Source organism: Eutrema salsugineum, unplaced genomic scaffold, assembly GCF_000478725.1.
Source record: "Eutrema salsugineum unplaced genomic scaffold, Eutsalg1_0 scaffold_1, whole genome shotgun sequence".
In the NCBI taxonomy this organism is placed as follows: domain Eukaryota; kingdom Viridiplantae; phylum Streptophyta; class Magnoliopsida; order Brassicales; family Brassicaceae; genus Eutrema; species Eutrema salsugineum.
In genome coordinates, this window is record NW_006256909.1 from 4,364,698 (window position 1) to 4,382,759 (window position 18,062).

An 18,062-nucleotide genomic window follows, 5' to 3' on the forward strand; every position below is an offset into this window, starting at 1 on the left:
AATGAAGAATCAAATATCATATATATAAAGCATATGCTGAAGGATGATAACAAATTCTTCGAATTGCATATCCAATTTTCTTGTACTGATGATGTTGTAAGTGAATTGGGTGGAGGACCTATTTTGGAGAACGAATTATATTTATCTGAATCTAACGAGCAAAAACACGTACATGTCCACATTCAACCCATTTATCTGAAACCCCACGACCACGGGGGAAATGTTTAACACGTTTTCTATTATTTGAGTTGACCGGTCGGTTAAGTGGGGCCTTGATGTGAGTTATTATTTATGATATTGGTTTTGTTTTTTTGTAACAATGTTCTATTTTTATTTGATGTGAGTATATTTTAAGTTATTAAAGTGTGAATATAACTCTAACTACGTATCTTGTTACACAAAAACTCGGCAGATTCAATTATAAGTAGAAATTTGATAAAATATGGAGGAAATAGCTATGTTTTATATGTATGGAACATAACAGTGACTGAAGTAGCTTTTGTGGTTACAAGGGATTTTCTTGAACGGATGTTGAATCCATGCTCCCAGTCTCATGTTCGAATTTTATCGAAATTGGATGTTCTTACGTTTCACAAAATAAGTAGTTTCGAGGATTGGTTATGGTGATTAAGAGATTGTGGGACCTCGAAAATTACGTGTCAAAGGTCCGAATTATTTTGCATATTAAAAGAAAAAAAAAAAAGAAAAGAAGAAGCAGAACAATGTTTTGGTTCCTTACGATTGTCTTTACACCTAAGTCGTGGCTTGGGTGGCCCAACATGATCTTGGTGATCAAAGATAATTATAATAAACTTCGTTGGTTAAAAAAAAAATTAACATACATACGCCTGTTGTTACAACGTGTACGGATCAGATTATATATCACATAACTTGATATGGTTTTCCCTTCATTCATCAGTCAAACGTCTTAGTATTCAATTTTTGTTTCTTGTTAAATATTGGATTGCATAAAATATTAGGCTAAATACTATTTTAGCTAATAGCTATTATACGTGGAACATTCATAAATCTGGATGACTCACCTTGCAAATAACAACTAATCATTCCCTATATTGTCGGATTCCCTTAGTTTTATATAAAGTGAACACTGAACATAGATTCCACTTCTAACTTATTGTATTTCGTTTCTATTAAAAATGAGGATATGATTCATAGAAGAACGCATCTACGTGTAGCTAAGATTAGCGCCATTTATTTACTAATTAAAACAAAATTCGCATCTAATTATTTTTGGCAATAAATTTTGAAATTTATATATGTAGTAGAAAAAACATCCCTTGCAAATAAATTTTGAAATCTAATACTTTTAGTTATTTTCTGTTCAATCTACGATTTCTACTCTGTAAATATTCCGGTTTAACCAACTTTGACAACCTAAATTCAGCCATTTAAAAAAAAAAATCAGCCATTAAAATGAAAAATATGACGAAAAGATTTGCAAGAAAAATAGTGGGGGTTAACTAGGCACGTGTTGGTAGTTACAACAGCGATATGTATATAGTTTGAGTTCGGCCCAGACAAATATGCAATTATGGGTTTAGCCCGTTTGAATATCCCAACACAGTAATGCTGAGGGTGTAAAAACGCAACATAAAATACAAACAATCGACTCCATTTTCTCAACCTAAAAGAGAACATCAAAGTTAATCGTTATTCAAGTGCACACAGCAGATGAAATATTAAATCACTTGAAACTCTTATGACATATGATATAGATAGATAGATCAAAGTTAATGAAAATAATGGAATTACCTGTTTTCAAAACGATGATTTGTTGAAGAAGACCATTGACATGTAGAGGATATTCATAAGTCATAACCCTATATGTCTATGTTAGGCTTTCAAGTGTGGAAAGTACTCAAAACTAAATGGATAAAATGCAATTGCATAGGAATTTAATGGCTGCCAGCTACCTATATATATTCCAGGTTTTACATATTTTCGCGATTCATGTTAAGTATCACATGATCTTCGTATATGTTCTTACTTTTTACTTCATATTTAGTTTCTTTATTGATGAATCAAATGCGTATTTAAAAATCTTCTATATTGCGTCATTGCAACTTTGTTTAGAGGAATATAGTTTTATAGCCTCTCAATTAGTTTTCAGTTTTTTCACATAAGAGCTAATATAATTGAGATAAAATTTTATTTTACACATAAAGCAAGTTTCTTTGCTTAGGCATATAGGAAAAGCAAGGTTCTTATGTTATATTCATTTGGGCTGAAATAATAATTGAAGAAATACCATAATAAAATAGCATGTGTCTTTTATGGCCAATCAACTCTATTCATAATTCATATACCTATAAATGTTGGAGTAAATTAAGTATGATATTTTATTTCTGAATATTCTCACTGGAATCTTATTTTACTGATATTATAGCTTAACTTATATTCTGATGGAAAAAATAACCATTAAAAAAACTTATTTTGTGAATTCTTTATCTGTCTTGTGATGGAAGTAAAGAAACATTCGTTCAACTGTACCCAACAAAAGACAAATTCAAAAGTGAATGACAATAAAATTTGTTAAAAAGAAAGAGCTTAATTATTCCTCTTTGACCGATCCTCCAATGATTTGTTCCGTTTTTCTTTTCCCTTTATTTATCCTTTAAATTTGATATCAAATTAGGCAGTGGTTGGGTACCAAATATTGATTTTTTTTATTTCATATAAAATGAATAATAATCTGGTCATTGTTATACCATTCGACACCGAAAATAAATTCGACTAGAAAATAAATTTACGTTTAAAATCTTAACATCTTAAAATTGTACTAATTTTTTTCACTGCAGCAAATCCTTCATTCGGAAATAGTCATTTATCTCAAGTTTGAAAATTAAAAAACTTGACACACACATATTACATATATATATAAATCGCAAAGGTGAACGCTAGTACATATATGAATTAAAGCTAATGTTTCCCACAAAAAACAAAAGTAAAGATACGTATATGAGCTTTTTTTTGATACGACGCTATATGATCAAAAGACTTAATTATATGAAACCAAAATATTATCTTTTTAAGTTATAAATGTAGTTAAACTATCCATAAAAGATGTAAAAGTTAAATAATGCTTTTTGACTGCAACAGTTGAACATTGTACTACACATCGTAATATCGTATTCCCCCTTTTTTCAGAAAGGGTATGTTACTATATCGTATACACACTTTAATCCCCTATTCTCAATTTTTTTACAATGATTATTAAATAACATGAAAAACCGACTCTCCTATAATTACAAGTTACAAAAATTACTAAAGTTTAGCAGATCATTATTATTAGGATAGTACTAGTTAAAGTGTAGGAATCATTTAATTACGGCATTGATTTAAACTTTGCTTACTTGCTAGTTTGTCTGTGGGCTTTGCTTAGGCCCTTGAAATTAATTGAAGCGGAGTAGTAAAATTTGATAGGAGATCGGTCCCTTTAAACCACGATGCGTACTTAAACCGGCCGCATAGGTTTGATCGACCAATCAATTAATATAGTTCATATAGACGGTTGAATTAAATGAAGTCTTCAAATATTTATATTTTAAGAAATAGAAATATGACCATTATTCGATTTTTCAAATATAATATTAAGTGGTTAAGTTTTTCTTTTAAAATGTATGTTACATTTTTGCTTTGGCTAATGGCTATAAAGTTATAAAAATATGTTCTCAAAGACTATTAAACTTGTTCTGATTATGTATATATATATATGTAATAACTGGTTAAAAAAATATTCTGTATATAGTTATTACAAGAAATGATAGTAGAGAGACAAGTCGGGGACAAAAGAAAGGACAAAAGGAAAAAAAAACGAAAGCAAATAAGTGAATAAAGAAGGATGTGAAGAGCCTTTGCTACTGAAATCTAAGAGAATGTGATTAAAGTTGCATCTCAAGAAAATAAAAAAAGCAAAAAGAAAAGTTTATAGAAAAAAGAAAGAAAGATAGACGTATACATATGATGTATATGTCTGTAATAAGTTAGTAAGTACTTTTACTTTCTCGTTTTGCTTCATATTGTATGACTATAAACTGCATGCATAGAACGGTGACGTATTAGCTGATCATTGCTGCCACATTCTTTCTCCGATCTCTTAGTTTCTCTGATCCCAACGAGAATATTTCTCTTTATTGTTTTTCTTTTTTCCTTTATAAATCTTCTTTTTATGTGAATTTAAAGATTTTGTTTTTCAAAAGAAAGTAAATCTTCTAATGGTATAAAGTGTACAGCTTAGGGTTACTTTTATCAGATCGATTATCTTTTTTTCATAAATCATAACCTCCAGGTTAGATTAAAGAAATCAGATTTAAAGTCGAATAAAAGAAGTAAAAAAAGTTGACGCCATCATTATATTCATAACTTATAGGGCTATTGTACTCGGATAAAGAAAACTAGCAATTAATCTGCAGTTTAATTTTTAGTTAGTTTTTATTAAAAAGAAACAAAAATTATTCTTCAGTGCCCTAAATGACGAAAAACTTGAACTTTGAGCCTGTTACAACCTCCAAAAACACATTTCTTTGCATATTTCTTTGTAAAAGTATTTTAATCATTAGTTCAACCATTTTGTTATAAAGATGATTCTTCACTTTTCTTAATTTCTATAAAAGTAACATGTTGGCATCCACACAGCAAAGAAATTATAGGCTTCAAATGAGCTATACCAAGATTGAATTCATCCACCATCGTTTACACTTTAAGGTACTAAGTACAATTTTTGATATGGACGATCATGATAAATGACTAAATGTTATAAACGTTGACGGAAAATTTATTTTAGTGGCGATCGAATCTGAGATTGAGTATCAAATTAAAACCACTAGGAAGAAGCTGCAGACCTGTGTTTGTATAAGCTCATGTAAATGTATTGAGTATTGAAATGCTTTAATTAAGCGTGGTTAGATAATTTGGTACGTGAGGTACAGCTTTTGCATGGGAGTAGTCGAGTAGACATAATGATTACGAAATACGTATACATGTTGTATAAAATAAATAAGTTATGATAAAAAGGTGGCAATAATTCGAGTACCATGCATGATCAAAAGTTGTGGTAACTTAACTGCTTCACACAATAAAGCTTAAAATTCTACATAACATGCAATGTTTTTTTTTCATCCTGACACCAATCGCGCGCCAGCGAGGAGTGAGGACCACCAATCTTTTCTGTTAGCATAAGTTAGATATTGGATTTTTGTATAATCCGAATAATATTAATGAGAAATAGCAGTGTTTTTTTTACAAGAATCTCAACGCGAATCCACATTTAGATGAAGCCTCAAGATGAAGTTTAATTAAGATCAAGTCTATGAACCGGAATCACATAGTGGTCCAAATCTAGGGTGTTATCCGGCCCGGAAATTGGTAGAATGATACTGCGATTAAATAGAGATATTTATAAATCACTCATTAATGCTGAATCACGATTTGTATTCAATAATTATATGATGTTCAATAATTATATATATATATATACACTTAATGTTCTCTACTAATTGTGATGGCAAAACTCTAACAATAAACTAATAATATATTTATCTTAAGATTTCCAGTTAAAGAAATGGCTTGTGATGAATCAAGAAGTGTAATTTACACTCGGGTTTTAGGGTTTATAACATTACTATAAATTTAAATACATTGACATAGAATAAATGATTTTTACAATTGACTGAGCAAAAGAGAAATAACGTATTATTCAGAAAATATAAGTGATTCAATAAATATATAGTTCACTCGAATTTATAATTGATTATCATTTTTCTCATCAAGTGATATAATTTAGGTCAATTACGTGGTTAGAGAGAGAAAGAGAGAAGATAGTGCTTTGAGAATTGAAGGATAGGAGACAGACTCTTGCTTTTGGGAGACTTGAGGAATGAAATTCTGTCCCTCTTCAAAGATCATCCTCAAAGACAGCGACACCACCTCAATTACCATATTATAAATATTGGTTTATATACATTAAATATTAACTCTTAAATATATATATATATATATATATATATATATATATATTGCAAATTTACTTTCGTACGTCTCTTTATTATTAACTTTTTATTTTCTTTGTGGCTGTGCTCTTTGAGTTCTCTAGTTCTAGGAAGATCGAGACCTGAGAGAAACCAAGAAAAAAAAAAAATTCAAAATATCAGAGCCTTCTCAAACTATTTTGTTCAATTTTTTATTACACGTGTATTTAGCACTACCGTAGTTTTTTTAAAAAAATTGTCTACATATATAAATGTAGTTCAAATAGTTTTAACAAAGTTTTTCGTTTTTATATTGAGATATTGTTCGATTGCTATTAGATTCCATTCTTTTTTATGAAACCATTCTATGCATAAATGAAAATTTAAATGTATACAGTATTAATTAATTTTAAAGAGTTTAATATTATGATTTAATCTTGTTAGATAGCTCATTTGGTTGAGCATTAATACTTCTTGAATATGCTGATAACTGTCTTTCTCAAATTTAACTTTGCGATCACTATTCAGTTATATATGTTACCAAAATAATTTTTGTCTTGTCTTTTTTTTGTCAACTTTTGTCTTGTTTTTTATCAATACCAAAATAATTTAAAATATGAAAAAGAACATGGATCAAAATATCCAGAAGCCGGATCTTCCCCATTACGAAAAAGCACTATTTCCAGTCCTAAAATTTCAATATGGTCACATAGATCTCTCGAACACATAACTTGAAATGCAACTTTCAAATCTCCCTCTAATTTATACGTACTGAGTAGAGATGTTTTAGTAGACTAGTAGCATGGGCCCAAAATACATAATTTTTTGGGATTTTAAAGAATCAAAACGGAGTTCAAAATAGTCGGAATAAGATCAGTCATGTCCTGGTCCCAAATGAAACATGTTCTCTGTTGCGTTTAATGAGCTAACCGCGAATTTATCTGCTATATAACATGACCTATTTCTCAAAACAAAATGTATAAGACCAGACCGGAAAATGAATCTTAAATAATTAGAACTTAATTTCAATCAAATTTTTTGAGGACCAGTTAGACTCGGATCCGGTCACAAGGTTCGTATGCACAAGATACATATCCATGCATATGAACATCATGTGTATATTTTTCCTGATCAGATTCTTGAAGGAAAAATTCTAGATGATATAAGTTACCAGAAAAACTCGAGATAGCAAATGGCTGTGCGGATTTACTGTCGAAGTTTACTTCTCTTGTAATGCTGTGTTCTTCTGTATTTGCTTTGATTCTGCCTAAGTTGAGGGGAAAACAAATACAAGAAAACAATCAGGTAGAATATTTCTCTATAAGTATCTTACTACGACATGTTAATAAAAAGTAAATAATTTTTTTTTTATGGTAACGCCAAAATGATTTAATTTGAAAAACGGAAATAAAATTTTTAATTCCATTGTATTATAATGTTATCTGTAAATAAAAGTATAACCAAAAAATTTCACTGGACCTCCGCTATATTTAAGCCGGCCATCAATATTCATATGTATAATATATAGATATGATATTTAATAGTGTTCGACACATTTTAACTTGAACCTGTGGAGGGAAACGAAGCTTGAAGGAAGTGGAAAATTCAAAAAGCTTCAGAAAGCTGTCTTGCTATTCAAAAGACGAAAGCAAAAGGAGAGTATAATTTATTTAAAAACAAAACCATAAAAGAAATTGATATTTAATTAATAAAAAACAACATCGAAAGTATGAAACCAACCCAACAATATAAAAACCATAACTTGGTCTGCCCTCATCTCTTCGATACTTCTCTCACACTAAACATATCTTTATAACACTAAGTTTACTTCCTCCATTACGGTTTCATCCTTACAGCTTTAACAAAAAAAACTTCAAAGTCTCAACCTTTTCTGTTCTTGTGTAGAGAGAGAAAATCAAGATCAATCTAAGATCAGTGAGAGAGATAAAATCTTCAGAGGGGTTTAGGGTTTAAGGTGGGTGGTTTTGTGATGCGTACAGGGGCTTATACCGTGCACCAGACACTAACACCAGAGGCTGCTTCAGTTTTGAAGCAATCTCTAACCTTAGCAAGAAGGAGAGGCCATTCTCAGGTCACTCCTCTTCACGTCGCTTCGACGCTTTTAACTTCCACAAGATCCAATCTTTTTCGAAGGGCATGTCTCAAATCTCATCCTTTCACTGCCCATGGTCGCCAAATGGCTCACCCTTCTCTCCATTGCCGAGCTCTCGAGCTTTGTTTCAATGTTGCTCTCAACAGGCTTCCTACGAACCCAAACCCTCTGTTTCAGACCCAGCCTTCGCTCTCCAACGCTTTGGTCGCAGCTCTGAAGAGAGCACAGGCGCATCAGAGGAGAGGGTGTGTGGAGCAGCAGCAGAGCCAGCAAAACCAGCCGTTCTTGGCGGTTAAAGTCGAGCTCGAGCAGCTCGTTGTGTCGATTCTTGATGATCCTAGTGTGAGTAGAGTAATGAGAGAAGCTGGACTCTCTAGCGTTTCCGTGAAGAGTAACATAGAGGACGACTCATCTGTTGTTTCCCCTGTTTTCTACGGCTCTTCTTCCTCTGTTGGTGTCTTTTCTTCTCCTTGCTCTCCTTCTTCTAGTGAAAATAATCAAGGAGGAGGGACTTTAAGTCCAAACCCTAGTAAGATTTGGCATCCCCATTTGACCAACCATCACTCTTTTGAGCAAAACCCGTTTTTCCATTTCCATAAAGGAAAGATCTTTACTCCAGATCAAGCTTTCCCTGTGAGAGAAGACGCAAACCCGGTCATCGAAGTGCTTCTAGGGAAGAAGAACAACAAGAAGAGGAACACTGTCATAGTTGGAGACTCTGTGTCTTTAACAGAAGGTGTAGTTGCAAAACTCATGGGCAGAATTGAGAGAGGAGAAGTTCCAGATGATTTGAAGCAAACTCATTTTATAAAGTTTCAGTTTTCGCAAGTTGGGTTGAATTTCATGAAGAAGGAGGATATAGAGGGACAAGTTAGGGAGTTGAAGAGAAAAATTGATTCTTTCACATCTTGGGGTGGTAAAGGTGTGATTGTTTGTCTTGGAGATCTGAATTGGGCAGTCTGGGGCGGCGGTAACTGTGCATCGTCATCGATTTACAGCGCAGCGGATCATCTAGTGGAGGAGATAGGGAGATTGGTTTATGATTATAGCAAATCAGGAACCAAAGTTTGGCTCTTGGGGACAGCTTCTTACCAAACATACATGAGATGTCAAATGAAGCAACCTCCACTAGATGTTCAATGGGCTCTTCAAGCTGTTTCAATTCCTTCAGGAGGACTTTCACTAACCCTCCATGGTTCCAGGTTCCTCTCTTCTTCTTCTTATATATTTTTTTTCAGATTATTGATAACCAACTTAAGTACTCCCGATACTAAAATACTTTATTTTTCAGTGGTCACAGTTCCGATATGGCTTCTCAAGTGATGGAGATGAAGCCATTTAGAGTTAAGGAAGAAGAAGATGGAGCAGAAGAAGAAGAGGAAGAAGATAAACTCAATTTTTGTGGAGAATGTGCTTTTAACTATGAGAAAGAAGCAAAAGCTTTTATATCAGCTCAACACAAAATCTTACCGCCTTGGCTGCAACCTCATGGAGATACCAACAACATTAATAAAAAGGTACAGATTTTTTTTATGAATAATGAGTTATCTTTGTTTTGTTATATGCATTTCTACTGTTACTTGAACCAATTTTTTTTTTTTTTTTTTTGTGTGTTCAAGTTTCAGGATGAATTGAGTGGACTGAGGAAGAAATGGAACCGGTTTTGTCAAGCTCTTCACTACAAGAAACCCGGTACAACTGCTCAAAGCTACGGCTGGAGAGCGGAACAGAGCAGCTCTGTTTTACCGGATTCCGCAGCTGCGATTCCTTTTGTGGACTCGTCAGGTCTGAAGCAAAACTCACGTGCATCTAGCTCGGTGGCTAAATTCAGAAGAAAGAACTCATGTACTATTGAGTTTAGTTTCGGAAGTAATCATCAAGAAAATTCAAAGAAGAATCAAACCGATGAATTGAGTTTGGATGGATTCAAGATTGACAGTGATGAAGGTGTGGAAACCAAGATTACTCTTGCACTTGGTCATTCTCCATTTCCCTCTGATGTAGAGAACTCAGATGAAGAAGAACCAGAGGAAGCGATTACGATGAATAAATTATCGGAAAATCTTCACGAGAACATTCCATGGCAAAGGGAAGTTCTTCCTTCAGTTGTTGAAGCCATGGAGGAGGCTCTCAAGAGGAGTAAGAGGAGAGATGCTTGGATGCTGGTTTCAGGGAACGATGTGACAGCAAAGAGAAGATTGGCTCTCACAATCACAACTTCTCTTTTCGGGTCACTTGATCATATGTTGAAGATTGATTTGAGATCTACCAAGGCAGCTGAAGCGTGTGAGGAGCTCGAGAAGACGTTGAGGGAGCGGGAAAAGGTTGTTGTTTTGATACAACGAGTTGATTTAGCCGATGCCCGGTTCATGAAACTACTAATAGATCGATTCGAGGCTGGAAAGTCTGGAGATTCAGAGGATTTTCAAGGAAAAAAGAGCCAAATGATCTTCCTTTTGACGAGAGAAGACGATGAAAGTGAAGAGAACGAACGTTTTGTCATACCAATGGTGTTGAAGTGTAAGAGATCGAGTTCTGGTTTGCTCAACCACAAGAGGAAACAAGAATTTGATGCTTCACCAACAATGGTTAAAATGAAGAATCCGAGAATCCAAGAAGAGGAAGACAAGGACAATATCGCTTGCGACATAAGCAACATAAAAAAAGAGTTCTCAAGACAGTTGAGTTTCGGATCAAATGCTCTTGACCTCAACTTAAGAGTTGATGCCGAAGAAGAACAAGAAGAAGAAGAAGTAACTGTAGCTAAACCGGGCACTCAAATCTCAAGCGGATTTGAAGAACGTTTTCTAGATTCGATCAAGAACTGGTTTGATTTCACAGTTTTGTCGAACGAAGATATAACCGGTTTTTTTGTGACGAAGATCAAAGATTCGTGTGAGGAGATCCTCGGGAAACGGGAAGAGAGATTTGGGTTTACCGTCGATGCGGGATTGATCGAGAAGTTTTACAGAGAATGTGGGTTTTTGGCTAACGGTTTGTTTGAAGAGTGGGTGAAAAAAGTTTTTCAAACGGGTTTAGTAACGGTCAAAGACGGCGGGAAAGAGGGCATAAGTGTAATTAACCTATGTTTGGGGGGTATAGAAATGATTGACCATAGGGAGGTATACGAGGAGGAAGGATTCATGGGTACTTGTCTACCTAATAGAATCCAAGTTTCCTTTGTTGATTAACTTTGGCTTTAATGCGGTTTTTATTAATTTCTACTAAAATCATATATATATATATTACCTATTTACTTTGCTGTTATTTATTTCTTTATATTGCTTTCTAAGAAAAGAAGAAAATAAATTAATTATGACCCAAGAAAAGTGGAACTTGACCGCATTGTTCTTTGTGTAAACATAAGTTGCCTCACTTCATCATAGAATGTGCCTTTTTTATTGCTTTTTTTTAATAGTGTTATCTTTTTCATTCCATTGTCTTTTGTATAGATTTAATAATTTTTGCCATAGCTTAAATTATTTTTATTGATTTTTATATAAAGTCGTATGAATCTTCAATCTATGGTACATCGTTTGATGTACTAGATCTGAGCACTCATATTCTTTTCTTCTTTGAGATTATCTTCTTCTATTAGAACTTTGAATCAAAAATTAGAAAGCATATATTTAAATAGCGGATCTTTAATCCCCAGAAAGGCAAAAACCAGTTCAGCCATCATGTATATGCAATTGGTTAATTACATTAGCCTGAACAATTATTCACATATTAATCAATTTGGTCTTGCAAAATTAAATGATGTTACTTCAGTGATCTTGTCATAATCGAGAGGTTATTATATATCAATTTTTGTATTGGTTATAAGAGATTTCACATAATAACTGTAACTATAAAATTATAGGATTTTCGTCTGATTTTTGGTCTATAATCTTTGCTATATATTAAATACTGCAAAAATAGTATACGACACGTCAAATAATTCCTTTTTAAATAGAGTAGGCATCTAAAGAGACTTGAAAGGAATAATCCATAGTTGAGATCAAGTTTCATGTGAACTAAATATATTATTTGGCATATTGTAGTGGAAAGGTCATTATGCCAAAGAGTGGCTCAAGACAGTGTTGGCTTAATGCCCAGTATATATAAACCTTTGGAAGCTGCTCAATGTAATTATGACACTAAGACACATTTGCATTGCATGCCCATGTAATCCCCCATTACTAATCAATAATTAATTATTAAATATGATAATGAACAATATAATGTGCCTAGCTACAAAATCATTATCATTTATGTATATGTTAGGCAACCATTTGCCGTAATAATGATTAGCATTTCAATATAATTCAAAGAATTCTAGTTTTATCTATGTATATTGAGCTAACTTACTCTTTAGTTCATAGGTCTTATAGATCTGTCATGCGTTGCACTATATAACAACTTCAGATATTAGAAGTCGTACGTCCCTTTACATCTATCTATAGTTAATAAGACTAGTGTTTTAGACTTGTAGTGTAGATAAATAAAAAGACTAGTGTTGTAGTATCAGCATGTGAAGTGTTGGAACTTTTTAGTGAATTCAGTGATAGACTGACAAACTATGAATTAATATCTGCATATTGTAGTAGACAAATTATAAAAATGGTAATATATTAAATGCATAAATATATCAACTTGCTGCCAAAATAAAATATTGATATGTTATGCAACAGAACAATCATGTATTAATTTTCAATAAATGAAACGGTTTGATGTAAAAAAAAAAAAAAAGAAATCTCGTCTAGAACTTGGAGATATATGAACTTTGGCCTAAAATTTCTTAATCATAAAAACATGTGGTGGCTATCTGATGTAATGGTTCATACAACGAAATATTTACATCAAGATTTGGTTTGTAAATTTATTTATATAAATTTCTTAATAATCAATTTTCTACATAAGTTACAAAAAGTATAATGGTAATTCTTCAAGGGGCTGGGAGAGTGATCACAGAGCCGTAATAAGGAAAACCATGTATGGGAAACCAGGACACATGTGTCTTGAAGTTGCAGCAGTGAGAACTGAAGAAGAAGAGTAAATAAGAGAAATTGCCAAAATTTTCTAAAATTTCCGGTCAAAATAGTTGGTTATCAATAAAGCTATTTACTACTTTTGATCATGTTACATTTATGCACGATATAATGTTGTGTTTGGCTTGTGTTCATCAGTTTGTCTTAAAACTCTTAGGATTAGAACGAGTCGGGTCTATTATTAGTACCGTCACTAAGAGATTTCTGTTTGCAATGCATGTAACGTGTATCTTAAAATGTAGAGTCTGACTTGTTTACATCTCTAGTTAAATTCCAAACCACTTGTGAGTAAAACATAACGTACAATATACATACACGTTGAAATTTGTACTTATGTCGACTTAAGTTTTGGGTCCTAGCTCTTAATTTTGTTTTTGTATTTAACTATTTATGCTCGAAATTACATGGTTAATGTTTCGCCAAAGCTGTCAAGTACTATAGTAATCAACAGATTGTTCTACACCTTAAGAAATTGATTTCCAAGACTCGGAGATTTTTTTAATTAATATAAGAATGAAAAATATATATATATATATATATATATGTATTGTTGAAAAATATATATATTTATCCATTATGGCTTCGTGATCACCAGCACACACCTCCTAATAAAAAGAAAGCTACTAATCTTCCATATCTGAACCACTTTCTTCGGCATCACTTCCTTCAGGAAGAAAACTTTCTTCGGTATCACTTCCTTCAGGAAGAAAAAATTCAGGAAGGAAACTTTCTTCACTTATTTCGGCATCACTTCCATCGGAATCACATTCTTTGGCATCACATTCTTTGGCATCACATACTTCGGCATCACCTTCTTCGTCATCACTTTCTTCGGAACCACTTTCTTCTTCGGAACCACATTGTTTGGCACTATTGAGAATGCTCCAACACTTAACCTCGAGGCGCATGTGTCCTGGTTTCCCATCCATTGCTTTCCGTACAACCGCTCTGTAATTAACCAAGCCATCTGTTTCTGGATCATCTGCACACTGAAAACTTATGTAGAAGATTGCATTAGGCGCCTTGAGCTTATCACGAGTCTCTGTCTCAGCTTCTTCTCCTCGAGTTTCCACAACCACTTCTTGAGGATCCAATTCTACGCATTCCGCAATGTCTTTGGGATCAAGCAATCCTCTCCATTTGGTGTAGAAGGCAAACTCAGTGAAGAGATGCAGCCACCCATTGTTGACCACGTCCCGCAACTCCGATTCTTGCAACTGTCATTGAACAAAACCGAGACATGAAGCTATATATATACGTGTGTATCGTAACTTAACTAGTAGAAGATGCATGCAAGATCAAGACATTTACCACATAGCGTTGTTGCTGATCGTCGTCATCAGAAAACCATTCAGGCATTTCGCCTTTGTACCGCTCATCTACTTCCTCACTCCACTCATGATCAGTCTCTTCTTCTTCTTCTTCACCATCTTTTATTTCAACCAAACAAAAAAAAGAAAAACATTTAAAGGTCATAAGGCAGTCCTTTTTTACCACAACCTTAAAACTGCTCTCTTTTACCTTTAACGACGCAAAAGAAGGTCTCCCACCATAAACACACATCGTCTTTAACATCGTCTTTATCATCATCATGCTTAACGCAAGTACGAAAAGTGAGTGGAGAATTATCGGCCGGATTCATTGCCTCCAGTGTTATGAACGAAGTGCAGAGCTCAGGATCGGCCATATCAAGATGATCTGTATATGAACGCCTCACAGACTTAAACTGGTAGTGCGTGGCCTAACAAGATCAGAAAGTAAGACAGGGAAGCTTAACTAACCAAACCAGAAGCGTGATAAGAGCTGAGGAAGAGTTAGGTCTAAAAAAGAGGGTTCATTATAAACAAGATAGAACCAAAAAGAAGGGAAAAAAGACCTTGTGAGAATTGTAACAATGAAGTCCAAGTCTAGCGCAGAGGTTGATGTCATAAAAACTGCGCCAGTCATAAACCTACAAAGGCAATTTTCCGATTATAATAATGCATCAATAATGTTTGACAGAAAACACAAGAAAGCAAATTGTGAAGTGTAGAAAAGAGGAATTCAAAGGAAGAAAGACATATCCGACCATAATAATCTGAAACAATAGAGATACAGGGAGACAAAGATATTTACACTTACTTGGGAGTCTGAATCGTGTCCGGTATCATCATTATCATCATCCGAATCAGGGTACTTTCCCGCTCGCACCTACATCAAACCAAAAAAAAAAAAATGATCAAAATTATACACAGAGATTTATGAAGAAAAATCGAAAAGGAAAACATATATATGTTTCACACCTCATCACAGAATCGGGCATAGTCGTCGTCAGTTTCCTCGTCCACGAACCCCTTCATATTATCCCCAAAATTTATTATTAGTTCGTCAAAACCCTAACCCTAATCTCAGATGGCATGAGAAAGAGAAGTCGATCGACAGCTTAAAGTAGGGATGTCAATTAAAGCCCGAAGCTTGGTCCGGCCTGGCCCAACCTTTTATAATTTATACTAACTATGTTGAGAGAGAGAGATCATCGATCGAATCCACTTACTATAACTTGTTCCCCACTCATCTTCTTCTCGCTCTCACTCTTTGGTCAATCCCTCCTCCTTTTCTATCCGATATATATCTACCTTCAGGTATGGCGGAAAACACGAGGATAGCATCAATACGAGATCGAATTGAACAGAGAAGGGCAATGCGAAGGGGTATTATTCCACCACTACCGCGACTTTACCCCGTGAAACGTTCCCGACGGGCCTACGTAATATTTAATATTGTTTTTTGTATTTGATTTTTTGATGATTCCATCTATGGTCGTTATATAGTTTGGATTTTCCAACCTGATTCTCTTTGGGAATTTTTGTTAGGGTTTTGATCGGGATCCCTCAACGTATACACCAGTTAAGTCTACTTGGGGACATGCTTATAGTATCGCTCTTAATGCTAGGCTTGGACTCTACTGCTACAATTTTCAACAAGTAAGTATTCTCTCTATGTCTTTCTTTTTGCCATAAAAAAGAAAAAAAGAAAAAAAAAAATGTATGCATGAGAGAGTTTGTTTTGCTGTGATCACCTTTCCTTTTGATTTTGTTTGTTTTGCCCTTTTTGACAGGGAACAAACTTTATGTTTAACCGCTGGGAAAAGTATTCTACTATGATGACTTCATTCTTCTGCTTCTACATCACTTTTTGACGCAACGGACCCTGCTCCGGCTTGGACTTGTCTTTTCAGACCATGTTGTGCGATAGTGGACTTATTCTTTCACTGGGTGTCAGACTCTCGTGGATGACCCTTGGCTCCAGGATCCAAAGTACGTATTATTCGTGGGTCTGTCTCGTCTTTACTTTATTATCTTTAGCGCTCTCTCTTTGTAGAGATCAGTCACTAGATTGGACTAACTGTTTATAGAGACCGCTTTTTTTAAAGGTGAAGAGGCTGTAGATGATAACTGGGACTTCGATGCAGTTGACACCTTCTACACAGGTCCAATGCCCGAATGGCTTTCCGATGAGGCCTTTGCACGTGACCCTAAAAAGTATTACGTGGTAAGATCATTCATATATGGCCACAGTTGAGTTTGCTTGATAAGGAAGGCAAGTTGTGTCAAAATGTAGTAAATAAGGTTGGGTAAATGTATTTTTTGTGTATCATTCGCAGGTGCAAGAGTCAGAGCTGCATGATAATGACTGGCTTCAACTATTGATGGAAATCGCTTTCTTCTCTAGAGAAAATCGTGTAAGTCCCTTGAATTTGCAATTGTTGTTCTCTGCCAAAAAAAATTTGTTGTGCCTTTCCCCTTTTTTGTTTTTGTTTATTTTTAAAAAAAATTGTTGTCACAAATGTAATTGCAGCTATCGAAAGCTTCCACACCCTTGGAGATCAAGAAGGTAGTTGTGGAAACTAAAGAAGAATACACAAGAGAGCCGCGTGAGGTTCTCAAGGCAGAGAATGCAATCTACTACATAAGTTACAAGTGTAATACTGATCCTTCAACAGGTTGTGCTGCTGATCACGAAGCCATAATAAGGAAAACCATGGATGGTAAACCAGGCACATGCGTCTTGAAGTTGCTCTTACTAAAGAACAACAACAAGAACAACAACTCTTACTAAAGAACGACAACAAGTAGAAAAATAGACAGACATATGGGATCTGGTCTGTTATAATTATCAGTAGCTATATATGTTTTTAAAACCTTTTGTTCTCATGTTGTTTTATTTATCTATCATCTATGCACGATCTTGTTTTTATTTCTTTAGCTCTTTGGACTAGATCGAGTGGGATCTATGTTTTACCTTTATGAGGGATTTCTGTTTGCAATGCATAATTAGTATTGAGAACCAAATAAACACTAGTTGTCTTTCCAACCCAACCCACGGAAGTGAGTTGTTAGTTTTTCAAATTCCTTTATCGGAAAATCGATTGTGTCTTCACTTGTACAAATATTTCTTGTCTGAGTTTTAAAACTCAGTCGTGTCACATTGCAAATCGTATCACTCACAATTTGTTAACCAAATTGAATGGTGGTGACTCCAATATGTTAGACTTTGCCTTCTCTAATCATACATATCATAAGCGAAGTAAAAATTTCGTTTAAAGCTCTCTCATTAAATTTCAGAGTATTTGTGATTTTTTTTAATTTTTATTAACTATCATATATTATTTTATATATTAACCAGTTTTGATGTATTTTTCTTTTTCTTTTATTAGTTTGGGCTGAGTCGAGCTTTTTTTTGTTTATTCCCTTGTATATGGTGAATATTAATAACTTTCTTTTATTACGAGGTTTGACTTGTCAAAATACCAAACTTTTTAATAGTTTTATTATCTTGGAAAAATGATATATTTTAAAATGTATTTTGTATGATGGAACTGATATATCTCAATTAAAGAAGTATTCAATGTTGAAGTTACAGGCAGCTTATCAATGGATTCACGTTGTATCA

General features: G+C 34.0%; 2 protein-coding genes and 1 pseudogene across 2 annotated transcripts; 2 read left to right on the forward strand and 1 right to left on the reverse strand.

Annotated features, from left to right (window-relative positions):
* The first annotated feature begins 7,976 nt into the window (after positions 1–7,976).
* LOC18030841 (protein SMAX1-LIKE 4) lies at positions 7,977–11,302 on the forward strand. The gene is made up of 3 exons (XM_024149563.1): positions 7,977–9,302; positions 9,392–9,617; positions 9,720–11,302. The coding sequence occupies exons 1-3, from the start codon at positions 7,978–7,980 to the stop codon at positions 11,289–11,291; spliced, it is 3,123 nt and encodes a 1,040-aa protein (XP_024005331.1). The 5' UTR covers position 7,977; the 3' UTR covers positions 11,292–11,302.
* A 2,451-nt stretch (positions 11,303–13,753) lies between these two features.
* LOC18030842 (UPF0725 protein At4g28920) lies at positions 13,754–15,469 on the reverse strand. The gene is made up of 6 exons (XM_024148682.1): positions 15,413–15,469; positions 15,252–15,320; positions 15,007–15,081; positions 14,652–14,871; positions 14,442–14,560; positions 13,754–14,347 (listed from the first exon to the last, which is right to left on the reverse strand). Exons 1-6 carry the CDS (start codon positions 15,467–15,469, stop codon positions 13,754–13,756), a joined length of 1,134 nt encoding a protein of 377 aa, XP_024004450.1.
* A 341-nt stretch (positions 15,470–15,810) lies between these two features.
* Positions 15,811–17,245, forward strand: LOC18030843 (annotated as a pseudogene).
* The last annotated feature ends 817 nt before the right edge of the window (positions 17,246–18,062 follow it).